At 41.9% G+C, this 22184-nt stretch overlaps 1 protein-coding gene across 1 annotated transcript in view; it reads left to right on the top strand.

The window, feature by feature from the left end:
• Nucleotides 1-4075, top strand: part of AK8 (adenylate kinase 8) — a 159532-nt gene extending 155457 nt beyond the window's left edge. The window contains exons 13-15 of the mRNA XM_069069175.1: nt 1193-1248; nt 1720-1800; nt 2995-4075. Of these exons, the coding sequence (XP_068925276.1) occupies nt 1193-1248; nt 1720-1800; nt 2995-3232 (375 nt within the window). The 3' untranslated portion in view covers nt 3233-4075. The remainder of the gene's footprint in view (nt 1-1192; nt 1249-1719; nt 1801-2994) is intronic.
• The last annotated feature ends 18109 nt before the right edge of the window (nt 4076-22184 follow it).

The raw sequence follows: 22184 nt of genomic DNA on the forward strand, positions 1-22184 counted from the left end.
GCTCAGAGAATGTAACAACCTTATTGACTCACTGGCCAATCAAGAAGTATCTACTGAAAAACAAGCCTCCCACCCCAGGCTTCAGGTGCACTTTAGCCTAGGGGCAGGGAAGATCTTCCAAATCTGCATTCCCATTGGGGGGGGGGGAGAACATAAAGATCTTGGTGACATCAAGTTCAGTAGTCTTGCCTCTGTACCTTCTAGTGTTTTTTCTTTGGATATGACCTTCAGCAAGTCACTTGTATCCCATGCTAGGTCTCTACTTCCCAATCTGTAAAATGAATTTGGACTAAGCCTCTGAAGTTCCAGCCAATGTTCAAATTCTGGCTCCAACAACAGGTAGAATTTCCCTTTTTTCAATCTACCCCTTACCCCACCCCAATCTCTACTCCACAAACAGGTTCCCTTAGATCCAATATGGCCCACTTCAAAGGCAATTTCTTTCCTTAGTTTTCCTAGTGTACTCTTTCCTGCTTTCTTACTGTGAAGGAGGAAATAAGAAAGGTATGTTTCACATCTAAGCAGAGAAGGCTGGTGCCTCCCCCATCTTACATAGACACCTTCCTTTAATGGTGACATGAGCCTGGATAATCAGAGCCAGCTCGTGTAAGAACAGAGCGACTCTCCAACAAGGCTTTCCAAGTGCGGCGTTTCAAGTACCAATTTTGTGTCCTTGTACTTCAAATCCCGCCATCCTCCCGAAGCCCAATCACTAGAATGACGACAAGCGGTCCTGATATGCTGGGTTAAAACTCTTTCAATGGTGTTTTGTTTGTTTGTGAAATGGCATCAATTATCATGGGTTTCCAAACCAGATTCCTTTCTACTAGCACATTCACCTGGAGAGGCTTCGTCAGGCATTAGCTGTTCTGACAGTCACATTTTGGTACAACTGTTAGTCCACACAAATAAAGGTGGGGGGAGGGGGGACATGTTCAGAGTGTAAGGGATGAAAGAATGTTGAGACAACTCGGCTTCCCCTGTCTTTGGAATTTCCCCAATCTGGAATGTTTTATTTGGAGGCTGTTATTTTGCAGCACGTTGTGAATGGAAATCATTATCTGTGAACATTTGAAAAGAGATATCTGATTTTCATAACTTTCAGGCCTGCAAGGGATGCCTGGTAAACTGCTATATACACATGGAGGGAAGGCTCAGCCTTTTCATCAGATGAGATCCCACTCGACACCAGAAAAATAGCTCTCTGGTGACTCTGGAAAGGCAAATGTCAGTGAATTACATGCTGAGGTATGAGAGGAGGAGGCAGGTAGGGAAGGAGGGAAAAAGTAAAGAGAAAAGCAGGAGGGAAAGGGAAAGGAGACAGAGCGAAGAGGAGAAAGGAGAGAAAAAGAAGAAACTTTTCTTGAAAGAAATTACATTTCATTTGAAAACTTATGGACCATATTTTTTAAAATTGACTTCAAACACTTGCTAAAAGAAGTAGTATTGTTTTTAATGAATTTTGAAAAGTGATTGTAGAGTGGTGGAAAAAGTGAGGCAGGAGGCTTGGACCCTGCAGAGGCCCTCTTTGAGCGTCATCTAGAAAACAAGGAGATAGAACTAGATTAAGGTCTTTAAGGTCCCTTCCAGCCCTGATATTTCATGATTCTATGCCATCACTGACATTTATAAAGATTATCTCCTTTTTTGTGTAAAGAGAATGCCACGTTCTCATGAATCCACTAACTTGTTAATGATGGGCCTATTCTTCCTTCACAGAGTGTTTTTTCTGAATGTACCATATGATTCTGTCATTGAACGGTTAACTCTAAGAAGAACAGATCCAGCAACAGGAGAAAGGTCAGTTTCTCTCTCAGTCTCTCTCTCTCTCTCTCTCTCTCTCTCTCTCTCTCTTTTTCTGTCTGTCTCTGTCTCTCTGTCTCCCTCTCTCTCTTCCCTTTTACCCACTTACATTAATCTGAAGTCTAAAGAAAGGAAAACAGGTTTGGTTTGATGAATTCTCAGTCAAATGATCCTAGTGAAAGTTCTGTTGAATGCTGATGGCTGATTTAAATGAGGGAATTCACCAGAGCAGCTGCCTTGGAACTGTCTGAATTTTATTGACCTTCTTTGGCTGAAGCTAAGTCGGGGCACACAGAAGGTAATTGGTTTGCCTAAAATCACACAGTGAATCACTGATAGCTCTAGTGCTACACGTGGTCATACATACCATTCTAGGGGACAATATTTTCCCCCTGTTTTCCTCATTATTGTGAAATGAAAATACTGGAATTAAGTTAAGAACTGGGAAAAATGCTGCTCTCCATTTTGACTTTATTCTAACAACTGTAGCTGCATGGGGGAAACTCCTTTTCTGGAGGAAGGAGTGTAGCTTTGAACTTTTCTTTCCATGCTTATTAGGAACCACAGACTGAATTGTCTCCTGCCTTCTCATGTCATAGGGTTCCTCATATGCTTTTCCTTTTTAAGGTGACTCATATCCGTACAACAAGGTATTGAATTGTCTGCCTTGTCTGATAGCCAAAGACACATCTCCTTGTTTAGGGACTCTAGGAAGGAGAGGACTGGTTCTGTAGTTGACTTTAGGAAAAGCAGCCTGGCATCCTCTTCCTCTTTGGTAATGAATGCGTTAGCTCCAATCAGAAGGCAGATAGATCGCCTGTAGAGACTGGTCCCATCAGCAGCTTCATTTATCCATCTGGATCCAAATCATCCGGATCGAATCCCAGCCACCTTCCCCTTCCCTGAGCTCCTCAGCCCACCATGCTCTCTCTCTCCTGAATTTCTACAGCATCGTACAAGCTCCCACTTGTGTTGTCACTTATCTTTGTTTATGTTCATGTCCTGTCGAGGGCGGAAGTCCTTGTGACCACAGAGCCTAGCCCTGGCTCTGCGTGTAGTGGATAAAGGCTTGGCGCTGGAGCTGGGGATGGCGGGGGTGCGTAGCTCTAGGCCAGCGCGCATTGGGGACACGGAGCCAGTCTGCCGATGTCCCTTGAGATGACGGTTTCTTGTCCCATACACTTTTTGTAGATATCACCTCATGTACAAGCCCCCTCCAACCATGGAGATCCAGGGACGCCTCATGCAGCACCCGAAGGACACAGAGGAGAAAGTGAAGCTCAAGATGGATTCATTCTACAGAAATTCTTCTTTGCTGGAAGAATATTTTGAGAATGTCATTTATGTCAATGGGGATCAGGACCCTTACACTGTCTTTGAGTACATAGAGAGTGGGATCATTATGCCTTTGCCCACTAAAGTCCCATGATAAGCAGAAAACCCATTGGGTTTTATTTTTATGTAATAACATCCCACAAGGGTATGTATTCATTCCCCTGAGTATTTTAGAGTTGTGGCAAAGTAAATAAATAGTGCATATTATCACTCCTTTGGAGAATAAAGTAACTGGAAATGGCCTTGTTTAAGGGACCTGAAAAATGGAAGAGGGAGACAAGTGTATGGGGATGTCTCAATTTTCCTAAGAACTTAGTAGCCAGAAGGAAACCTTACTCTGAGACTTAGTAAGTGGAAGGAAAGCCTATAGGGTGAATGCCTGGCAGGCACTAACAGTAATACCTCAATTTTGATAGGGTTTTAGCTATTTCAGAGAACTTTCATGCCCACTCTCTATCATATTAAATGCTGATGGACCTATGATTTCATTCATATTGACCTGCAATATTCTCTCTCTCTCTTTCTTTCAAAGAAAGCCACCCCTTCTTACCTTAATATAGTCTTCATCAGTTTCCGTAGCTACAAAATGTAACATCCTGTGACTAACCTGGAGAGGAGCTGCTCTAAACTTAACTAGATTGGTCTTTGTATCAAAGTACATCTGTCAGGCCCATTCTTAAAGATTTTTCTAACTTAGTAGGTCCTACCAGATGCTGTACTTCACCTCAGAACCTTTGAGAAGCCAGGATAACCTCCCTTCTCTGATGAAATGCCACAAGAGGACTTGGAAGGCTGCACAACCTAGTGGAAAAAGCCCAGATTTGTAATCAGAGGACCTAGATGCAAATCCAGACTGTTATTTACCATCTTTGTGACCTTTGGCAAGTCATTTAACCTCAGTGGGCCTCAGTTTCCTCATCCAGGTGATCTCTAAAGTCAATTAAGGCTATTTGATTTTAGCAAATTATAGCTTGTATCAAATGAGATAATATGAATAAAGTGCTATATATTTTTATTATTATTTCATTCCTTCCCACAACAGTTTTATGAGGTAGGTAGTGTAGGTATTAGTGTCCTGATTTGACAGGTAAGAAAACTGGGGTTATAGAGGAAGGGAAGTGACTTGCCCAAGGTGATATAATTAGTGACTTGTTTCAAGCTATTATCCAGTCACATCCAGACACAATGATGTCTCCATCTAAACCAGACTAGAGAGGGTATGAGTCCTTTATTCTGCCTCCTGAACAATCTAGAGTCCTAGATGGCCAAGGAGTTTCTGGGCCTATAACTGAGGTTTCAGGTCCTGGAGTCCCTTACCCAATTAGATGTGCAAAGCCTTTCCAAAGGGGACCTAAGCCCCGGATAGGCCTTGGAGCCTCAGGAGTCCAGCATTTTTGGGTACCTGACAGATCAAACCCTGCCCCCTCCCTGCACTGCTCCAGTCCAGTTCTACCTACCTCCTACCTCACAGTCTAGTTTTGAAAGTCATAGGTTCATAGATCCAGAGTTGGAAGGGAAAGTGGTTTATAAACTTGAAGGAATTATAAGATTGTAAGCTATTGTGTTGATTATTATGAGGTGCAGTAGATAGAATACTGGGCTTAAGGGAATCAATGAGACTCATCTTCTTGAGTTCAAACCTGACCTCAGATATTTAGTAGCTGTGAAACCCTGGGAAAATCACATAACCCTGTTTTGCGTCCATTTTCTCCTCTGTAAAATGAGCTGGAGAAGGAAATGACAAACCCCTCCAGTATCTTTGCCAAGAAAACCCCAAATGGGGCCACCGAGAATAGGACATGACTGAAAACAACTCAACCACAACAAACTATTGTGTTTATTATTGTTGGTATAGAAGATACAAGCTTCCTGATGTATACTAGCATGCACTCCTTTTTTGTGTAAGTCTCTGAGCCGGGTTTCTAGGCCCACTTGAGACAGAAGCGCCCCAGGTTCTACTATCCCCACAAAAACCTTCCTCATTAGGAAGGCAAATTCCACAACTGGGCTGTGGATTTCCTTACCATTTTTCATGACATGGTCATGGGCCCACTCTCAGGAGTACCCACCTTACTGTAGGCAGCCCCTTGTCTTGAGTTCTCAGCTTCAAGTGACCATGTCTGTCCCTGCAATGCCCCTTCTGTTACCTCACACGGGACTCTTTCTGATCCTACTCTGAACTGTCTTCTTATAGACAAAGCCCAGTGAAGTTCTCTGTACAAACCAATTTAGCACTGAGAGATCTACCCACAGGACCCTCATTTAGTGAGAGAGTAGGGCCCCAGCTACACCCCATTTCTATTATTAGTGTGTGGATTTTCTAATTTGTTGACTACTCACCTAATGTTTAAACTTAGGCTGATGGCCTCCCTCCCCACAGCATACTCAAAATATTTTGAAAGAACTGATCATCATTAGGGACCTTGTGGGTAGGGACCACTTGGTTTTTTCTTTATATCCCTAGCAATTAGCACAGTGCCTGTTAAAAAGCTCAATGGGCATTTATTGATTGATTGAAATAAATCTTTGGCCAAAAATCATGATACATCCCAAAACAGAATGTTAATAGCTTTTTTAGATTATATATTGTTTATATTTATTATTTTATGTTGTTTCAAATTATCTATGCCACAATTCCTGTCCATTTATGCAGCTAATCAAGAATATAGGAGGATGATGAAGAATTCATTAAATGCCTACTATGTGCCCTGGCACTGTGCTAAACAAATGTTTGGTGCTCACAACTCTGTGAAGTAGTGCTAAATGCTTTACAATTGTTTGCTCCTCATAACTCTGTGAGGTAGGTACTATTATCCCCATTTAACATTGGAGTAAACTGAGAGGTGAGTTAAGGTAACACAGCTAGTAAGTATCTGAGACTGGATTCAGAATCAGATCTTCCTGACCTGAGAGCCTAGGGGTCCATTCACTGTGCCACCTACCTGCCTCTATTTGCTATATTTGATTATATGGACACTTACCTTCCCAATCTATCTGTAAATCCTTTTATTGTCTGGATATCCTTGGGAGACCTGTACATTCCAGAAGTCTTTGGGGTTGAACTTGTCAGGTGAGGGCCCAAAACAGGTTCATAGGGAGGAATAATGGCTAAAGGGCTGAGAACCACACAATGTCAGGGCTGGAAGGGCATTAGAAGTCATCTAATTGAACTCCCCTCATTTCACAGAGAAAGGAGGAAGAACAACTTGTTCATGATCACATGGCTGGTCAGTGATAGAGCTGACAAAGTCTGGTGCTCTCTCCACCATTCCCTGCCTGCACAGGGGCTCACATATTACTTACTTACTAGGCAGGTGTATCTCTTTAACAAAGTTAGCTATGAATGTCTTCTCTCAACAAACCCCTGCCTCCCAATCCCACCCCACAAGTCCCCTTCCTTCTCTGTTCTTTTCATCTGCATGCAGCCTTGATATTAGTTCCGCTTCGTTGGTTCCATAGAAACTGGGGAAAGAGAGCAAAAGCCTGGCTCATTGAGATGCATTTGGCATGGCTGTGTATGGAATCTCAGGTCAATGGTCATCCCCCATGGGTTTGTCAGGGGCCTGGAGTGCAGATCGTCAGGGTTAGCAGAACATGCTAATACTCATGTAGAATGCTCCCTCAGAAACAACTAAAACAATTGACATTCATTTAATTACCGCAAACGAATCAGCCCCTCACAGCACTTTGCATAGTAAAGCCGCCTAATACCAATCAGCTCCTGAGATGGAAGAAAGAATTAGGTTCTTATAATTGGATCCCTCAGCTTCCAACCCAATTTGGAAGCCTTACTGGATTTTATTAGCATCCATTTCTGGGCAAAGTGCTGGGGAAATGACCATCTCTTTACAGATGAAAGGGAACTGGAGATCTAGGGAACTTATTGGTTTGGAGACACAGACATGATCAAAAGTCTAAAATTTGGCTAAAGTGGCTAAATTCTAGATTAGTTGGCTATGGTTAAAATTCACAAGAGGTTTGATTAGCAGCAAATTTTATTATTAAATAATTAACATTCAACCTCCCTTTAGTTCATGCCATCATTACCTTTCACTGAACTAATGCAATCCCAAATGATCTCTTTTTAAATTTCTCTTCTCCAATCATTTTTTTAGCTACTGTAGCAATTTTCCTAAAGTAAAGGTCTGACCATATCACTCTACTACTAAATAAGGAGGACATCTCCAGTTGTCCTGACCTATATCTGGCCACTGGACCCAGATGACTCCAGAGGATAGAGTGAGACTGGTGACTTTACATGACCCTTCCTCACTTAAATCCAATTCACTTGAATGTCATCTTCCTGATGTCATGGTTCTCCTCAAAAATGAAGGACAAATAACAATCTGTGAGTAGTAGTAGCTGTCCCATTGGGGACCAAAGGACAGCTCTAGTTGGGCACCCAGTTCCTTCCTGCTTCTCTCTCTTCTTCCCTCCCTCCCTCCCTCTCTTCCTTTCTTCCTTCTTTCTCTCCCTCTGTCCACATAAATAATCATGCCCTTATCTTCAGATGCTCTGCCCAAAGGAATATAAATTTTGATCTTTGAAACCTTGCAAGATTTTTTTGGGTTTAAGAGCTAGATTTTTCTTTTTCAAGGACATGCCTTAAACTCAAATGACTTTGGTTCTCATTGATTGGCCAACAATTTGGTTGTTGTTGTGTTTGTCCTTCATTTTCAAAAAGGACCATGGCATCAGGGAAATGATGCCTCGACTTGCAGTTGACTTTGAGTGAGGGAGGGAGGGCTGTGCAAGGTCACCAGCCTCTTGCCTCCAGAGCCATCTGGGTCCAGTGGCAACATGATTGGAGATGACCCAGGATGCATTAGGAGACCCTGCCCACTTTAAGCTAAGGCCTTTTCAAGTCCTCATTTAGGGTGAGGTAATGCCCATTCAGTGAACAGGCCTCTTCAAGAATGAGTCAAGGGAGGTTCCTTTAATCAGCAAAAAGAAAGGGAAAAAAATCAAACTGGGAGGGGAAGCAACCAACAGGGTTGCTGTTCCAAAGGGAAACAATTACCACTGACATTCACTCCAAGCCAAGAGGGCCCAAAATACAGCCATTAAGTGGAGCTTGGGCAGGGATCTATTGTGGTCAAATCTATGAGCTTCAGAGTGAACTGGGTTTAAGGTTTTGTGAAAGAAGAAAAGAAAGGAGGAAAGAAAGAAAGAAGGAAAGAAAAGAAAGAAAGAAAGAAAGAAAGAAAGAAAGAAAGAAAGAAAGAAAGAAAGAAAGAAAGAAAGAAAGAAAGAAAGAAAGAAAGAAAGATCAAGAGAGAAAATAAGAAGAGGAAGAAAGGAAGAAAGAAAAAAAAGAAGGAAGGAAAAAAGGAAGGAAGGAAAGGAGGAAGGGAAGAAGGAGGAAGGAAGGAAGGAAGGAAGGAAGGAAGGAAGGAATCTAGTCAGTAAACCCCAAGTTAAGTGGGTAGCTTCTGGCCATCAAAATTTATCTTCCTTTGGAGAGGAGCGTAGGGAGAGTTGGCCAACAAATAGGTCCTAGGCCAAGACTCACTTGGTCATTGCTTGGTCTCTGATTGCTCAGAGTGAGTGTAAATAGTAATTATTTCTGTTTTGGCCAGAAACCCTGAGGGTCTCCCCCTCCCAGATTGATTTTGTGGGTTTTTGGTTACTGTTGTTTTTTATTTTGACTAGGTAAAAGAGGCCATTCTCTGCCTTATTTCTTGCCTAGCCTTAATCACTGAATGGGCATTGCCTCAATCAAACAGCTCTGGGAAAGACCTTAGCTTTAAAAGGCCAAGGCCTCCCACTGCATTCAGGACCATCTCCAGTCATCCTGATCTATATCTTGCCACTGGACCCAGATGGTTCTGGAGCAGAGAGTGGGGCTGGCGACTTTGCACTGCCCTCCATTACTTAAATCCAATTCACTTGCATGCTCTGGCATCACCTTTCTGATGTCGTGGTCAAGTACAATGTCCTGATGTCTAGTACAGAATGGGGGCTGGGGAGAGTATGGCTCAATTACAGCTCCTACAAAAATGTTTTGGGATTTTAGTGGTCCGAGGATATAATATGAATCAGAAGTTTGACACAGCAGCCAGAAGAGTTAATGCAATCTTAGGCTGTATTAATAGATAATGTTAGGGTGCCTAGGTGGCTCAGTGAATAGAGCACCGGCCCTGGAGTCAGGAGGACCTGAGTTCAAATCCGGCCTCAGATACTTAACACAAAAACTAGCTGTGTGACCTTGGGCAAGTCACTTAATTGCCTTCCAAAAAGCAAAAACAAACAAAAAAAATAGATAATGTTTAGAATGAGAGAAATAAAACCTGTCATATTCTGCCATGGTCAGATGAACTTTTCTTTATTTCTGAGTGATACATAGGGCAGAGCATTGATAAGATGGATTGCTGAAAGGAGGGTGATAGGATAGTAAAGAGACTGGAGACCATGTTATAGAAGAACTGATTGATGGAAAGAGAGGCAGAGGCATTAGATTTGGATTCAGACCTTAAATAAATCATTTAACATCCCTGGGCCTCAGTCTTCTTATTGTAAAATAGAGGTATGGGACTAACTGTTCTCTAAGATGTCTTCCAGCTTTAAACTTACAAACTAGTGATGTTGAGCCTAGAAAGAGAAGATTAGGGGCAGGGTGGAATAATCTTCAAGTATTTTAAGAGATATCCAGAAGAAGGATTGGATTCATTCTGTTTGATTGCCCTAAGGGTAAAATTGCAATAATGGACAAAATTTAGAAGGGGCAGATTGAGGCTTGATCTAAGGAAAAACTTATCAATAACTACTTTTTTTTCCTGCTCAACTTTTTATTTTATTTTTCTCAACTTAATAGCATTTTGTTTTTTTCCCAATTACATGTAAGGATAGTTTTCAACATCCACTTTTATAAGATTTTAAGCTCCGAATTCTTTTCTTCCTTCCTCTGCTGGGCTCTCCTTCCCAGCTCCGGCCTTGTCTTACCTTATACCCGGTCTTCGGACGTCTCCGGCTTCTTGTCTCCAAGAAGAACTCACCCCCACAGAACACCCAAGGACACGGAGGTTGCCAAGCGAGGCTGCTCTTTATTCAGTTACATCTTAACAGTGTGGCCATCAGAACACAGCAGAATGGAACCGTGGGACAGAGAGAGTGGGACAGAGAGAGAGAGAGGGAGGAAGAGAGGAGGAGAGAGAAAAAGAGAAAGAGAGAGAGGGGGAGCCTCCCCTTGCTTTTTCCCTAATATCCTTATCATTCTTCTTACTGTCACATGCCATATGGGAGCCAATCATACACTCTCCCAAGTGCAGGGCAAAGGAGTATGTGTTAAGAGGAGTCCGTGTTGATAAGGCACGTTCAATGCCACGTCGGCCTTTCCCAACCTGGCAAAGTTGGCTCCCACGGCCCTGCACTCAATACCATGTCAGCCCTTTCGGCCCGGCAGAGTCGGCCTCTACATCTCCAAGCTCCTGCCCCTCAGAGGTCACATGCACCCCCTCTGACATCTTGTGACTGCCACAGTGTCTCTCACACTTGTGGCTCTATCATCTCCCTTTTCTTGTTTTGAGGGTGACCGCCAAGGGGAATAGCCATAGCGACAGCATGTCGCAAACTTGCATATAAAATAGAAAAAGCACAGCGAAGTGCAATACAACCAAAGACAACTATAAGTAGCATTTGCAACAAGGAGGCTCCCAGCCCTGTAAGCCATGAAGTGGTGAAATGACCACGTATCCAATCTACTAAATCTTGAGGCCAACCTGATGGTATGGTAAAATTATTAGCCACTTGTTGAATTTCTCTGGCTAAGAATGTCAATTGTTCTATTTCTTCAGATACATTGGCTGCCAGAAAGGCGCCCTGCAAATGTTTCTCTACGCTTTCCCATAATGCAGGAAATTTAGACCCAGTAAGGTTTAAAGGTAGAGGAGTAACACATATTGTGGGTTTATATTTCCAATGGCAGGGTATTGCTTGCAAAACCTCCTCTAGAGCCATTTCATTACCCACTGCAAGAATAGCTTCCTTCAAGGCTGATATTTCCCCTTGAATACCCTTATCTATTCTAGCCTGCAAATCCCATGCTTTTGTTTCTTTGTCCATAAAGGTTTTCAATTGTGAAGCTATATATCCCACTTAGTCATATAGCTGCTGTATTTGAAATTCTTGAAAGGTGGAAATAGCTAGATTTACAACATCAAACCAAGGTCCAATGCCTCTCGCTTTTCCCTCCTTATCATATCTGTCAAAGTCTTCCAGGCCGCTTCTCCTGGGGATGCTGCCCAGGGCATTGTGGCCTTTGCTGGTATAATGACATACCTGGGTTGCTTAACTAACAGTGCACTTCTCTTTGGGCTGTACTGATTTATCAATTGTTTCAAGTCACACTCATGCACTTCCACCTTATATTGAGTTGGAATGCTTTGAAGTTTAGTAGTCTTAATGCTGGAACAATCTAAAAAGGCATAACCTTGCAGGGCCCGAACTTCCCCCAAGAAGTTATATAAAAACATGTCACAAGTCGCATTGTGAGAATGGGTATAGTTCATCCCATCTACAAAGATGCGATACCACACTTCATATGTATTGTCAGTACAATTTGTGTCTGAGGTGGTGCATTGGCAGATCGTCACCCATGCCTGAGTTTTGTTCATGGCGGCCCAGACTTTCCAGAGGTCGTGATGACATCTCCCTGCTTTAGTGCAAGGGACAGGTGCTGCCAATTGCTGCCACGCCTTCTCTCCTGGACTGTCCCAAAAGATTAACTCTATGTCTTCGATGTTTCCCACCTGCCCCCTAATCGGATATCCTATGCTACAGGTCCCTATGTGTGACCATGTGTCCATTTCTCCAGCTTTGCAACCAGAGAGATCGATAGATAGGTTACCATTAGGAAACCCTTGCTGTTCATGTGGAATTGCCAACATAGTAATGTTCAGGCTGGACGGGTGAGTAGAATCTCGAGCCCGTCGTCGTCCCGTGGACATTTTATGTGGTTTGAGTTCAATACATCCTGGAACACTTGTTTCTTGTGGATTTCTCCATTTCCACCATCTCAGCTTTCTGGCTCTTGGTCCGCTCTTCCTTCTCTGGCGTTTCTTGTGTTTCTCTTTCTAGCACACCTTGTCCTGGGAATTGGTACCTGTGGATTGTTCTTGCTGGCACCCAAGATCCTCCTGTCTCAGGTTCTCCATCTGGAATGACATAAGCATATCCTGGCCCCCATGTTAAAACCCTCCCCAGGCCATGCCATTGGCCTTTCATATCTTTCCACACCACTCGGTTCCCCTTTTCTTTGTCTTCCTTTATGTGCATCCCTGCTCTCAGTGTACCTCATTTGGGCATAAGATGCCAAAATTTTAAGGCAGGTGTTAGGTCATCATTCCCCAATTTTAAATAATTATAGGTATACACTGCCATATGTAATGCTGTTTGTGTCACTTTTCTCCGGGGTTTCACCCCAACATCATCCTTCTCTCCCTTTTCTTGTTTAAGAAGGATTGTTTTCAGTGTTCTATTTGCCCTCTCAACTATAGCCTGCCCTGTGGGATTATATGGAATACCACAAATGTGGCGAATTTGAAATTCATCACAAAATTTTGCAAAACTTTTGGCTGTATAGGAGGGACCATTGTCTGTTTTCAAAGTATGTGGAACTCCAGCCACACTAAAGCAATAAAACATATGTGCAATTACATGCCTAACTGCTTCTCCAGGCTGTATGGAAGCCATAAGGAATCCAGAATGTGTATCAACAGTTACATGTATTAATTGCTGCTTCCAATGAGTAATATCCATTTGTCAGATTTCATTAGGTCTTTCTCCTTTAGGATTAAAAGAGGAGTGAGAGGGAGGTGGTCTAAATGGTATGCAAGCTAAACAGCGTTTCACAATATCAGCAGCTTGGTGGCGGGATATACCATAAAGGTGTCTTAATGACCGTGCAGACAGGTGGAATCTATTATGTGCTGCTATAGCTCTTTCCTCGGGAGAAAGAGTCCCAATTCCATATTGATCCTAGTAAAGCATCCACCACTTTGTTCCCTTCAAATATTGGTCCTTCTCCAGCCGTATGTGAACGGATGTGCATGATGTATATAGGTGCCTTCAGCTGAAATAGGTGTTCTTGCGCCAACAGGAGCAGCTTCCCGATCTTAGATGCTGTCTGATTAATAAAAGTATCAGGTAGCATTTTGATAGCATTACAGGCATACAGACTATCTGTTACTACATTAAAAGGAGGATGAAATTTCTCTAGAACTTTTATGATAGACCATAGTTCATTTTTTTGAGTGGAATTAAAGGGTGTATCCAACACTAACTGTATTCTCAATTGTGGGCAATAAATGCTGGCCTTCCCTTGCTTAGTGGCATCTGTAAAGACATTAGGGCCATCCCCTGGAATCTTGCTAATAATACAGTGTGGCATAGTTACTTCAAATGCTGAAATACCTGGGCTAAAATAGGTAACTTTGGAGAACCTTGAAGACAGTATGGCAATAAATCTAAAACCTCATCAGCTTTCCCTGCCTGGATAGATTCTACTAAGCCTTTGATCCATATTTTTGGTGGCTGTCCAGTGACCATGATAACTCTTTGTATCGCCCCCGTGACAAATTCCTTTATAAGTTCTAATTTAGGAACTAAAGTTTTTCCACTATGTTTAGGATATATCCATTCAATAATTCCATGACTCTGCAAGATTGCTCCAAACAGAGGTTCATCTTGTAGGCAAGTAATATACACTTCTTCCCCTGCCCTCAATCTAACTGTGGAAGCCCCAAAAGCTTTCTGGATCTGAGACAAAGCTGTTAAAGCCTCAGGAGTCCAATTCCTAGGGGACTTTAGGTTGGAATCTCCTTTTAACAAATCATATAAAGGTGCCATCATGGATGGAGGAATTGGCACAGTGGTCCTGACCCACTGTATGCTCCCCACTAAGCGTTGGAAATCATTGAGGGTCTTATATTTTTGGGGCCTCTTTCCTCACCACAACATCAGTTAAAACATATCCCAAATATTTAAAAGGAGGCTCTGACTGTATTTTTTCTGGGGCTACTATTAGCCCTTGTTCAGACAAGGCTTGTAATACTTCCTTTAAAACTGTTTGTAGCCTTTCCTGTTTTTCTGTAGCCAATAATATGTCATCCATGTAATGTATAATGACAACTTCTGGATGTCCCAACCTTATAGGTTGCAGAATCTGATCTACAAACCATTGGCATAAGGGTCGGGGGTCAGCACTGGGTATGCGTTCGCCCTCAGCCCGTTTCCCAACCCAAGCTTGATGGATCTGCAGAATTTTGCAACATGTCCTGGCTTTCCATATCAAAGCCTAACCGGGGTAAGGCATGCAGTAGCTAAAGCCTCCCAATCTCCAGGGGTACACGCGATGCGAGCGACCCAATTAGTCAAAGTCTGAATCACAAAGGGTGAATTCGGTCCGTAATCAGTACAAGCCTGCTTCAGGTCTTTTAACAACTTGAAAGGTACGGGAGTGTACTCCCGACCAGGATCATTCAAATTAACAGGCATTAGGACCGGGTCCCATTCAGTCAAGTCCTCCCCAGCTAAAACAGCCTCTTCCAAAGAAGCGGTCACTAGGTTAGGCCTAGTACGCCTGCTAGGTGTCAGTATCACGCCGTCCCCCCCAGGAAAGGATGGAAACTGAGGAGGAGGCAGAGGCGGAGGACTGGGCACTGGGGGAGGAAGCAGCTCACATTGTAAGTTCTCTAAGGCTGTTGTGAGAGCCTCCACTTGTTTACGAAGTTTGTTCTCTTCTTTATCAGGAAGCTGTACTTTCTCCTGTTTTGTCTCTTCTTCCTTTCTGTACTGTGAGAAAGTATCTAGTGGCGGGTAAATTTCTGGCACTCCCTTCAGCCCCTCTTTTGTAGCTTTTTTAGCCCTCTTCTCAGTGATACTATCACGTACCAAATCTTCTGCCTCCTCTTCACTAGAACTAGTACTTTCTCCTAGGAGAGACTCCCCCGTCTGAGACGCTTGGGGTACGTTGATCGGGGGGATGGGTCCATAAATGGATGCTTTTACCAGACTGTAAATCATGAAATCTAAGTCCCTAATCTGTCCTGGATTGTCTTTATCATAGGATGCTAACTGGTTCCCAATCACAACCCATCTCTGCATATCTAAGCCAGTATATTCCACCCAAGGGGATGTTCTCCAGATAATTTCTACAAATCTTTGGCAATCCTTTTGTTTCACTTTTATCCCCTTGTTCTTTACTAGGTTATAAATCTGCTTCGCATAAACTTCCGTGTCAGTGGGTTTAACAGCTGGGAGGGGCAAAGCCTGACCCATGTTGTCTTTATTCCCTCCGGCTTCCTACTTAAGGCTTCTAAGCTTAAGTAAGGCTGTGGGGGTCTTCTGAACAAGGCCCTTATATCAGTCCCTATATAGGTCCCTTTATACAGGTCCTTATATAGGTCCTTATATAAGCCCCACGTTCGGGCGCCAGCTGCTGGGCTCTCCTTCCCAGCTCCGGCCTTGTCTTACCTTATACCCAGTCTTCGGACGTCTCCGGCTTCTTGTCTCCAAGAACTCACCCCCACAGAACACCCAAGGACACGGAGGTTGCCAAGCGAGGCTGCTCTTTATTCAGTTACATCTTAACAGTGTGGCCATCAGAACACAGCAGAATGGAACCGTGGGACAGAGAGAGCAGGACAGAGAGAGAGAGAGGGAGGGAGAGAGGAGGAGAGAGAAAAAGAGAAAGGGAGAGAGGGGGAGCCTCCCCTTGCTTTTTCCCTGATATCCTTATCATTCTTACTGTCACATGCCATGTGGGAGTCAATCGTGCACTCTCCCGAGTGCAGGGCAAAGGAGTATGTGTTAAGAGGAGTCCATGTTGATAAGGCACGTTCAATGCCACGTCGGCCTTTCCCAACCTGGCAAAGTCGGCTCCCACGGCCCTGCGCTCAATGCCATATCAGCCTTTTCGGCCCGGCAGAGTCAGCCTCCACATCTCCAAGCTCCTGCCCCTCAGAGGTCACGTGCACCTCCTCCGACATCTTGTGACTGCCACAGTGTCTCTCACACTTGTGGCTCTATCATTCCTCCCCTCCTCTTCCCAAGACAGCAAGTAATCTGATGTAGGCTATACATGTATAATCATATTAAACATATTTCCACATTAATCATATGTGAAAAAAGAATAAGACCAAAAGAGAAAAACCACAAGAAAGAAAAAACAAAAAAAGAGAAAATAGTATGTTTCCATCTGCATTCAGACTCAATAGTTCTTTTTCTGGATGTGGATACTGTTTTCCAGCATGAGTCTTTTAGAATTGTTTTAGATCATTGTATTGCTGAGAAGAGCTAAGTCTATCAAAGTTGGTCATCGAACAATGTGCTTGTTACTGTGTACAATGTTCTCTTTGGTTCTGCTCATTTCACTCAGCATCAGTTCATATAAGTCTTTCCAGGTTTTTCATATACCACAACTTGTTCAGCCATTCCCCAATCGATGGGCATCCCCTCAATTTCTAATTCTTTGCCACCACTAAAAGAGCTGCTATAAATATTTTTTGTACATGTGGGACCTTTTCCCTTTTTTATAATCTCTTTGGGATATAGACCTAGTAGTGATATTGCTGAATCAAAGGATATGCACAGTTTTATGTACCTTTGGGCACAGTTACAAGTTGGAGTAGCCAAGTCTTTGACAGTTGATCATCATCATTACAACATTGCTGTTATTGTGTATAATGACTTCCCAGTTCTTCTCACTTCATTTTGCAGCAGTTCATATAAGTCTTGCCATGTTTTGTTTCTTCTGAAATCATCCCATTCATTTTCTTATAGCACAACACTACTCCAACACAATCATATACCATTCCCCAAATGAAGAGTATTCTCTGGATTTCCAAATTTTTTGCCAGCACAAAGACAGCTGCTATTTTGTACATATAGATCCTTCCCCTTTTTATTTGATGTCTTTAGGGTACAGAATTAGTAGTGGCATTTGGGGATCAAAGGGTATGCACAATTTTTTTCTCTTTTTTTTTGACTTTTGGAGGGCAATTGGGGTTAATTTGCCCAAGGTTACATGGCTAGTTTTTTTGTGTGTGGGTATTAAGTGTCTGAGGCCAGAACCGAACTCGGGTCCTCCTGATTCTGGGGCCGGTGCTTTACTCACTGCACCACCTAGCCACCCCCAAGGGTATGCACAATTTTATAAAGCATTTAGCACAGTTCCAAATTGTTCTGCAGAATGATTGGACCAGTTCACAACTCCACCAACAGTTTATTAGTCTATTTATTTTCCCTCATCTTCTCCAGAATTTATCATTTCTGATAGGTGTGAGGTAATACCTCAGAGTTGTTTTAATTTGAATTTTTCTAATCAATTGAGATTTAGATAATTTTTCACATGATTTTGGATTGTTTTAATTTCTTCTAAAAAATGGCTTTTTTTTACTCAGTTCCCTACATATTTGAGAAATGAAGTCTTCCTTATCAGAGAAATTTGCCCCCCCTTTCTGATATAATTTCATTTTCTATGGTACCTTTTAACAAAATATAGTTTCCCTGATTATCTCTTTAAATTAGATCTATTTTTGCTTTTGCTTTGTCTGAGATCGTGACTGTAACCCCTGCCTTTTTTTACTTCAGCTCAAGCATAATACATTCTGCTCCAGCCCTTTATTTTAACTTTGGGTGCATGTCTTTCTATTTCAAGTGTGTCTCTTGTAAACAATAAGGACTCTTGGTTCCATTTCATTCTGCTATCTACTTCTATTTTATGGATAAGCTCATCTCATTCACATTCAGTTATGATTATTATATATTTCCCTCTATGTTTTCTTCTGTTTATCCTTCTCATTCTCTTCTTATCCTGTCCCTCCTCAAGTCTTATTTTGCTTCCCTAACCATTACTCTCCCTTTTATAATCCCCTCTTCCAAAAATCTCTTAGCCCCATCCCCTCCTGTTTTCCTATTGGTTAAGATAGATTTCTATACTCAACTGAGTGTGTATATATATTCTTTCCTCTTTGAATTAATTCCAATGAGAGTGAGGTTCAAGTATTGCCCACCCCCTATTTTCTCCTCCACTATAAAAGTTCTTCCTTGTGTGCCTTTTATGTGAGAAAAATTTCCCCATCCTACCTCTCCCTTCCCCTTCTCCCAATGAATCCCTTTTTCTTACCCCTTATTATTATTACTATTTGCCTTTTGGAGGGCAGTTGGGGTTAAGTAACTTGCCCAAGGCTACATGGCTAGTTTTTTTTTTTTTTTTTTTTTTGGGGGGGTTTGGGGATTAGGTTTTTTCCCCATGTCCACGGTTTTTTTTTTTTTTTTTTTTTTTTGTGGGGGTGTTAAGTGTCTGAGGCTGGAACCGAACTCCTGACTCCGGAACAGGTCCTCCTCTGGAACAGGTCCTCTGGAACAGGTCCTCCTGACTCCGGGGCCGGCGATTTAGCGATTTGCTCACTGCGCCACCTAGCCGCCCCTACCCCTTATTTTTTTTTAAAGAGATCATTCCAATACAATTGACAAACAATAGCCTTCTGTCTATGTAGACTCCTCCTCACTATCCTGATAATGATGACACTCTTGGAGTTACCATGCATCATCTTCCACACAGAAATGTTAACTGTTTAACTTTATTGAGTTTATATGGCTACTCTTTCATGTTCAGCTTTTTATACTTTTCTTGAGTCTTGTGTTTGAATGTCAAATTTTCTATTCCCTTTTGTTCTTTTCATCAGGAATGCTTGAAAGTCCTCTATTTCATTAAGTATTCATTTCCCCCCTGAAGGATTATACTTAGTTTTGCTGGGCAGGTTAGTCTTGGTTGTAATCCTAGCTCCTTTGCCTTCCAGAATATCATATTTCAAATCCTCTGATCTTTCAGTGTAGAAGCTGCTAAATCTTGTGTGAATCCTGACTGTGGTTCCATGATATTTTAATTGTTTCTTTCTAGGTGCTTTTAGTATTTTCTCCTTGACACAAGAGTTCTGGGATTTAGAGATAATATTCCTAGGAGTTAATTTTAGGATCTCTTTCAGGAGGTGATTGGTGGATTTTTTTCAATTTCAGTTGAACTCCTAGAACTTCTGGTTCTAGGATATCAGGACAATTTTCCTTGGTAATTTCTTGAAATATGATGTGTAGGCTCTTTTTTAAAAATCATGACTTCCAGGTGTAACAATAATTCTTAAGTGATCTCTCCAGGCCAGTTGTTTTTCTGATGAGATATTTCAAATTTTCTTTTTTTTTTCATTCTTTTGATTTTTATCGTTTCTTGATGTCTCATGGAGTTATTAGCTTCCACTTGCCCAATTCTAGTTTTAAGAAATTTTGCTCAGTGATTTTTTTGTGCCTCTTTTTCCATTTGGCTAATTTGTTTTTTTTATGAAATTCTTTTCACCAGTGAATTTTTGTTCCTCTTTTGCCATCAAGCCAGTTGTTTTTTTAATGTGTCATTTTCTTCAGTATTTTTGTGCCTCTCTTTATCAAGCTATTAATTCTCTTTTCATAATTTCTTGCATTGCTCTCATTTCTTTTCCCATTTTTTCCTTTATCATTCTTATCTATTTCTTTAATATTCCGGGCATTCTTGTTGGGCTTTGGTTCAACTAGTAGTTTCTTCTGCTAAAATGTAGCTTTGCCTTTCCCTGTTTTCATATTATTGTCTTCTTCTGAGTCTGTCTTGGTCTTTTCAGCCACCAAAGTAGTTTTTTATGGTTAAATTTTTTGTTGTTGTTGTTTGTTCATTTTTTTCAGTCTATTTCTTCACTCTGAACTTTGTGTTAAAGTTGAATTCTGCTCACCTTGGGGTGGGGAGGCATATCCCAAGGTTTAGGCTTTTTCATTTTGCTAGTTTTGGAGATCTGAACATTTTCAGTTCTTCCCAGGTGCTGTGATCAAAGGAGAGGTATGGCCACTGCCTTCCTGGTCTGCACTCTGCTCTTTACCATGTTTCCCTGCAGTCACAAGTGCTAGTGCTCTCCTTAGCCCTGGAACTGTGACCAGGTCCCTTGTTCTCCTGCAGCCACAAACCCTAGTGCTCCTCTCCACCTTGGATCTGGGACCAGGGCCGGCCCCTGCTCCACTGTGACTGGCCACCAGTGCTCTTCTCTGCCCTGGAGCTACAACCCAGAACTGTGTATGGGCAGTAACTGCCAATCGGTGCCAGCTGCACCCAGCACCAGCAAATAGGTCCTTGTATTCTGCTTCTGACCAGTCATTGAACACCCTTTACTGTCTCTGGGCTGAGAACTCCTGAAGCTACAGCTTCTATGGGTGCTGTCACAGCCATCTCTTGATGCCCACCACTAGTACTGCTGTCCCACTTTGGGCCAACTCTCATGCTAGTTTTACAGACCTCTCCCGAGAATCCGTAAGTTGTCTCAGGCTGAAAAGATGTCTCACTGACCTTTTGTTGGCATTCCTGATCTAAAATTTGATTTGAGGAGCTATTTTAAAGTTGTTTGGAGAACAATGTTGGGAGAGTTTAACTGGGTGGTTGCTTCTAATCTCCCATTCAGTTCTCTCCTTTAAATTCCTGAAACATAAAATTTCAGCTAGCAATTTGTGGCATTTTTTCGCAACCCAATTCATAGACCCCCTGAAATTTATGCAGTCAGTGGATCCCTGGTTAATAACTGAACCCAGAGGATACACACAGATCATTAGGCAGCAGGGTGAATGGGAAGGGGTTTTGGGGTTGGAATTAGACCTTGGTTTGAACCTCAGATTTGACACTGTGTGATCATGGTCAAATCTTTTAATCTAACTAAAACTCACCTTATGGATGACTGCCTCACAAAGCAGTTGCGATTAAAGCACTACAGATGTGAATGATTATAGTGTACTTTGAGAGTCACTGCTCCCCAGAATATCAAGCCTCCATTTTAGCAGGTTAAATATATTTGTATCTACAAACTGGCTAAATGTAGTTTATGGTTACTAAGGCAAATCAGGATGTTTTGTAATCTATGCCCTAACATTTTGAAATTAACATCACAGAAAACCATAGTCTTCCCAACAAAATCTCCTTTGATGCCACTACAAATTAGTCATAGGCTGCATGGTCCACAATCAGTATCTGGTGAGGCTTTTCTCATTTCAAGTAAAAGGACTAGTGGCTAAAATGCATTGATGGCCTGACCCACATTATTACCCTTTCTTCTTATACACTGAGGTTTGTCACAGAACAGCTAGCACTTCGGCTTGTTTTAAGCAGAAAAAAAAGGGGAGAAACTGTTACCTGCCACTTCCTCCTCTAATCCCCTTAAGTGCCAGGTAGCATCTCCTTAACCAATGAGATAGTGTGATGAGTTGGGCTAGGACAATTGACAGGTACGTTCTCTCCTTTTGACTGCTTAAGAGAGAGAAAGTTAAAATTTTTTTCTTTCTTTTAAAAAACTGTCTAATTTAATAGTGATTAAACACGGTAGGGAGTCTAATCTGATGAAATTTCTTGAAAGTGACAGGTCCCACTGAGCTACATGCCAGCTCCATCCAGGGCTGGAGATGTTTATCCAAGATTTATAAATTTACCTGGCATTATTTTAAGTTTATTTTAAAAAAAACATTTAAGCATATACATATAATATTTCACTTTAGTTTGTATTTAAAATTTTTAGCCTACTTTATACCAAATGGTATGCATTTCCTATTTTCATTTAAATAAAGGTCAGTGAGACATATTTTCAGCCGGAGACAACTTAAGGATTCTCGGGAGAGGTCTATAAAACTAGCATGAGAGTTGGCCCCAAGTGGGACAGCCAAATGGGTGAAATAGAATGGGTGAAAATAGGTTAGTATCAATGTACTCTTTATGTACTCTACATACTGCCATCTTACATGAACATTCAGTAGAAAAGTTATTTTGAAGTTTATAGAGAGAATTTAAGTTTTTAAGTCCTTTAAGTTCTCTGTTTATTTTGTCAATAATTATTTGTTTTGTGTCCAGAACTTTATTAACAATACTACTTTGCTCTCCTTTAAAAAGCTCTCTTAGTGGAGGGGCAGAACTAGACCAAACTCCCCATATTTCCCTCTTCTACCTTTATTTATGAGAGCATAGGAGAAAAGGAGAGAGAGATGGAGAGACAGAAGGA

The sequence above is a fragment of the Petaurus breviceps genome, unplaced genomic scaffold, assembly GCF_028583685.1.
Source record: "Petaurus breviceps papuanus isolate PSGF00001 unplaced genomic scaffold, PetGlider_PUasm1.0 90779, whole genome shotgun sequence".
Taxonomy (NCBI): Eukaryota; Metazoa; Chordata; class Mammalia; order Diprotodontia; family Petauridae; genus Petaurus; species Petaurus breviceps.